Source organism: Prunus avium, chromosome 8, assembly GCF_965620075.1.
Source record: "Prunus avium chromosome 8, drPruAviu1.hap1.1, whole genome shotgun sequence".
In the NCBI taxonomy this organism is placed as follows: domain Eukaryota; kingdom Viridiplantae; phylum Streptophyta; class Magnoliopsida; order Rosales; family Rosaceae; genus Prunus; species Prunus avium.
Window position 1 is genome coordinate 28,859,272 of NC_142291.1, and position 6,032 is coordinate 28,865,303.

The window sequence follows — 6,032 nt, forward strand, 5'->3', positions numbered from 1 at the left end:
GTTCCGAGGAATTCGGGGCGGGTCTTGTCAGAATTTGACTGCAATACAGTTGCTTTCAAAGGAAGAAGAGTGTCCTGAGGGAGTGCTTGTGAAAGAGATTCAGCGTCTTCTTGAGGCGATGTCTTCATGTGTTCGTTTTGTTCCCCGTACTGCAAACGAAGTGGCGCACCGTATTGCATGTTTTAGTGTTCGTACAAAGGAGTTTTATTTTTGGTTAGATATCGGACTACAATGACTTTTATATGGCGTTAGGGAGGATTGGTCTCGAGTTGTCTAATTCTTGTAGTAGGTGATTGACTCTTCTTTTTAGTTAATAGCCTAGGTGGTACTCTTTCCCATCCCGGGAGTTATCCCATGTGGTTTTCACCGAGAAGGTTTTAACGAGGCCACCATTTTAATATGCTAGTTTTTACCATGTAATATTCCGCTTGGGTTCAAATTTGTAAATTTTATCCCTGTAGTTTCAATTTTGTCAATTTTATCATCGTAGTTCAATTCATAGCAATTCAACGACACGTTTCAATTTATGTCAAATTCCTCAAAAATCTGTTGAGTATTTTAGTCCACTCGACCAATCTGTTGAGTATTTCAAGGACACGTTTATCATAAACATTTCTTGACTTGTTAGTTTTGGTTGGACAACTAAGATTGAACAAGGCTGAGCTTGATTATGGGAGTAAATCTCATGTTAGTGCACATGGATGTGGATCCCTGCTTTTGATATTTTGAACTTAAATTATGTAGTCGCTTGAGCGAATGCATTGGTTGCAGTAATAATTCTTTGTGGAAGACAAATGAAATGCAAATGTCGATTCACTTGTGGTAGCCGTGAGACTTCAATACAATACCTATTGTAGACTTAATCTTTATTCTTAGTTGACTTGACCCTTGTTTTCATCGCCATCACCATGATCAACTTTCTTGAGCATGGCGTTGGCTTGTCTCCACTTATGGTATTTACCAAACAAGAGCTCCATTTCTTCAAGGGTTCTGCCCTGTGTTTCCGGAAGCATTGTATAGAAGAAGACCCAAGCCAATACTCCAATTCCCGCATAAAGAAAGAAGGCCCCGCCAATCGTGATGGCCTTGTACAAGGAAAGAAAAGTCATGGAGATGATGCCACTTATCACCCTGTTAATGGCCACTCCCAAACTGACTCCTTGCGCTCGCAGCTTTAGCGGGAAGATCTCAGAGCTATAGACCCATGTGATGGGCCCCAGACCGATAGAGAAAAATGCAACGTTGAATAGCACCATGGTGATGCACAATGCGACGGCCCACGGGATTGTGCTGTCGTGATGCTCGACGACCGTAAGCGCCGCACCGAGACACGCCAGGGAAAATATCATTCCACCCATGCTGGTCAAAAGCAACGGGCGTCGTCCGACCCGATCAAGGAGAAACGTGGCGATGAAGATGAAAATGGTCTTGATGAATCCAACGGCCACGGTTGCCAATAGCGTGTGCTCGTAAGAGGTGATCCCGGCCTTCGCAAAGATCCTTGGGCTGTACAAAACGACGGAGTCTATGCCTGTGACTTGTTGAAAGAAATGGATACCAAGGGCTGCGATTAAAATGTGAAGAACGGCCGGTGTGGGATGAAGGATCAGTTGTCTCCATACACCTTCGCCGTGGCTTTGTTTCGTGACCGAAACAACGTCTTCGTTTAAGTGCATGGGGATGCCTGCAGCTTCTTTGATGTCGTCTAGCCTGAGTTGAGCCTCTTCCTTGGAAGTTGAGGTTTTGTCGAGAACTCGCTTGGCATCCCCGAGTCGTCCCTGCATGACAAGCCAACGAGGTGACTCGGGCATGGCTAAAACACCGACGGCAAGAACCACCGCTGGAAGTGCGCCGACGCCGAGCATGTACCTCCAGCCCAAGTTAGTTGGAAGCTTGGAGAATGCATAATTGGATACGTACCCCAATAATATGCCAAGATTGACAAACACCTAGACATGTACAAATTTTCAAATGAACAAATTAATCAATTAGTATAAATTCCACACCTACTGTCCAAAAGTAAATATACATACACAATTGATCACAACTCTTTTTCTTTAATTAATCTTGTTTTTGGGTGTAGCTCAAGTGGTTAAAGTAGTTACAACTGCAGTTGAGGTCTTGTGTCCCTTTCATCAATAAAATAAAGGGAAAAAAATTTGAAGCAAAATATAAAACATAAGGTACTTGTGGAATCTAATTACCAAAAAAGAAAAATATATATATAGTAAAGAGACAAACAATGAAACAAAACAAACCTCTGGGAAAGATGTGAGGAAGCCACGAGACAACGTCGGAGAGATCTCGACGGTGTAGACCGGGGCGATCATGAGACCGTAGCCGACGCCGATTCCAGCGACGAATCGACCAAACATGAGGAAGGCGTAGCCGGGAGCAAGACCCATGAGGAGAGCTCCGACAAAGAAGATGACTCCAGAGAGGACAACGGTGTACCGGCGGCCAATCCAATCAGAGGTTCGGCCGGCCAAGGCGGAGCCAATGAGGGAGTAGATATTTAGAGTGCCCGCAAGGACTGCGGTTTGGGTGTCGCTGATTTTGAGGTCGTTTTGGATGAAGATATTCGCCCCACTCATTACACCAATATCTGTGTACACAAAATTAATATAATTAACCACACTCCAGTACAATTCATGCACTTTTCCCTAAGGATTGTGATTAAAAATAATAAAAATAATAAAACAAGCGCCAACTTCAGGCTGACTATTTCCGGGGCCTAACAACAATTAGGAAAGAAAAAATAAATTTTATTTGGCTCGTGAATTTTGAAGAACTGAGGGTGTAAAGGATAATTACCATAACCCAATAAGATTGAAGTCGTGCAAGCCAAAATGGCGCAGGCTATAGCGAACTTGTTTGTCTTGGGTTTCTGTGGGTGATCAAAGTCTGCAATACGATGGTCGTTCTGGAGTTGGCCGGCGACAGCATTGTCTTCTACTCTTTGGTCAGCCATTTTGATATTTGGAGAGAGAGAGAGAGAGAGAGAGAGAGATGGAGTGATCACTTATCAATGAGCGATGAGAAAGAGAGAGAGAGAGAGGAAGAGAATATATAAGCTAACTCTAACCTAAAGTAGTTGTATGGTTTCTATCCGTTTCCTGGAGCTGCTGTTGTTTTGTGCTGATGCCGGCGTTGGTTTTGTTTTTGGAAACAAATTCTGGTTTCTATTTGTGGCGCCAATCAAATGGGATGTACTGCTTGAAATCTGATCAACAGGGAAGGATGAAGACAAAATTGGATTAAAGGTGATGACAGGTTTCTTTTAGTGAGGAAAACAATAATAACCCAACAATGGAAGAAAATAACAAAAAGGGTCAACTGTTCCGTCGTTAGACTTGGATATACTAATTCTTGACCCAAAAAAAAATTGACTTGGATATATTAATTGATCTCATTTTGGGAGCTCATGGGATTGGTTGGTCCTCATTGACCGATCCATTCAGCTTGATCTGTGGCCCTCAGGATAAGTTGCAGCATAACTAACTGCCTTGCACCCAATAAATATTTGTGTAAACTCTCTCCTCTCCCAATCACTTGTACTAAAAACACATATTATCAAAATAAAAATACGTTGAACAACATAATTGAAAGTGTACATATTTTAATGTATGTTCATAAAGAATTTGACTTTGTTGGTCACTTTTGGCTCGGAATTTATTTCAAGAATTTGGATTACACCTTTGCATGGAGCTCGCTCTCACGAGTACGTAGACACGTAGTGGGCCCAATTCCGAGTTAAATTGAGAAAATTATGGTCTAAAAACGTTTTGGGTAAAATGGTAATTTTAGAAGTAGGGTTAAAGCCCGAAAACCCTACCGCGCAGTCAGATTTCCCTCACTTTCTCTCTTCTTGTGACTTTTTCTCTCCCTTCTCTCGCGGTGAATAGTGACACCGTCACTTCCTGGCAACTTTTGACCACTTTGCATTTAGAATTTGGCCACACTGTCTTCATAAACGTTGTTAGTCTCGTCATCCTCTTCAAAACGAACTAAAGAACCGATCTTGAAACCCCAATCTTAAACCGAATGTTATCTCTGAATTTCCCAGCTTTTTATCCATTGTCATTGGAATTTTTTAGGGCTATATCGGCGGTTTCCGCCCACCCACGGCCAAGGTCTCTTCATGAAAGTTGTTCTCCTTCCTATCCTCTATGGTTTCTCTCCCAGACCCAATGCGATCCGTTGCCGTAGAGCTCCTATCGACGACAACAAAGTCCTAGGTTTTCGAACGAGAAAACCCACCGTTCGAGGTTATTAACAGTCGAATTGGACTTTGCCCCAAGTTATAAAGTTATTCCCCTTGTCCTGCTTGTTCTTTTGGCATATGTATTGACCGACGATTTGGAGTTTTCCAATCGCCGGAATTTTACTCAAGACTCCACCGTCGACGATAGCGCTGGGTGTCGGTGATCTATTTTGGACCTAGAATGATCCCCATGTCATCCCGAGCATGACGGTATGCTTGGTTTTGAGAGATTTTCACTGTTGATCAACGAACGGGTGTTTCGCATTGTTGTGTTTTCAGGTTTGTTATGATCGGACCCTCAAATCGGTTCCATTCTGGGAAGTGTTGTTCACCTTGTCCCTGGGATAGTGTAAGAACTTTTGAATCAGAGATTAGAGATCGTGAACCCTGTGGGCCTGGTTGCCTTAAGGTTAGACATTTCGACTCAGTTGACCTTAGGAACACTTGAGACGACCTAGGAACGTTGTCCTTTGGGTTGTGCACAATTGAGACCCGGGAACTAGGGTTTCGTTTTAAAGTTCAATTTTGGGACAGTTTGGTAATCTAATCTTTGTGTTCTCTCAAATAGGTACTCAGGCTACCGGTACTCCATAGGAACGACCCTCTCAGGGTTGAGCAATGTTGGACTTTTCATGAGTGTGCATTTGTTTTCAAATGATAACTTGCATGCATAACTATGATTTGATTGAAGTTGGGTTATTTGAATTATGAGATTTGATAAACTCTTTGTCATAATTTTATTCACTACTACAAAAAAACACTTTGCGCGACGAAATATTAACTACTTTGCGCGACGAATATTATCTACTTTGCGCGACAAATAATATCTACTTTGCGCAACGAAACCTAATGTTTGCGCGACGAAATTTTGGTCGCGCAAGTTCTGTCGCGCAAAGATCGTCGCGAAAGGGTTTGCGCGACGAAATATATTCTTTGTCGCGCAAAGCCACTTTGCGCGACGAATGACAAGACTTTACGCGACGAACACTAACGTCGCTCAAAGCTACTTTGCGCGACGAATACTAACCACTTTGTGCGACGAATATTAACTACTTTGCGCGACGAATATTATCTACTTTGCGCGACGAATAATATCTACTTTGCGCGACGAAACCTAATGTCGCTCAAATCTTTGCGCTACGAAACCTAATGTCGCGCAAATCTTTGAGCGACGAAATATTCAATTTTTTAACATTTTTGTTTTTTAAAATTTTTTAATTAAAATAAACTAGTTTAATAGTTTGTGCGACGAAATATTTTGTCGCGCAAGGTTTTTGACATTTTGTTTTATTATTTCTCTTATATCAATTTCATTATATTAATTTTTTTCAAATTTTTACTTTTTAAATTTAATTTAATTGTATGATTTTATTTTTTTTAATTATTTTAATTTAAATTCACATATTCAAAATAAAATTACATATGAAAAATAGTGGTCAAATTATCCAATATATATAATATTCAAAATGTACACATAAATTAACAAAATACAATAATAAAATCTACAAGCCTATTATGGTGGTAGTAGCGGAGGATTCCCAAATTATCCTCAACTTTAGCCGTAAAAGTCTCGACGATTCCCTACCCAAAAAAAAAATATATATATATATATATTATCAAATAACAAAAAAATAACATAAAATAATAACAAAAACTTGGCATAAACTCAAAACTAACTCCAAAAACTAGGGGTGGGCATCAAAACCGGAATACTGAAACCATCCCGAAATCGTGCCAAACCGTGCCAATCTCGTGCTGTCTCATTTAG

The 6,032-nt window shown here is 40.9% G+C and overlaps 1 protein-coding gene across 1 annotated transcript; it reads right to left on the bottom strand.

Moving 5' to 3' along the window:
* Positions 1–872: 872 nt before the first annotated feature.
* Positions 873–2,986, bottom strand: LOC110756340 (polyol transporter 5-like). The gene is made up of 3 exons (XM_021957755.2): positions 2,815–2,986; positions 2,259–2,605; positions 873–1,949 (listed from the first exon to the last, which is right to left on the bottom strand). The coding sequence occupies exons 1-3, from the start codon at positions 2,969–2,971 to the stop codon at positions 873–875; spliced, it is 1,581 nt and encodes a 526-aa protein (XP_021813447.2). The 5' UTR covers positions 2,972–2,986.
* Positions 2,987–6,032: the final 3,046 nt, after the last annotated feature.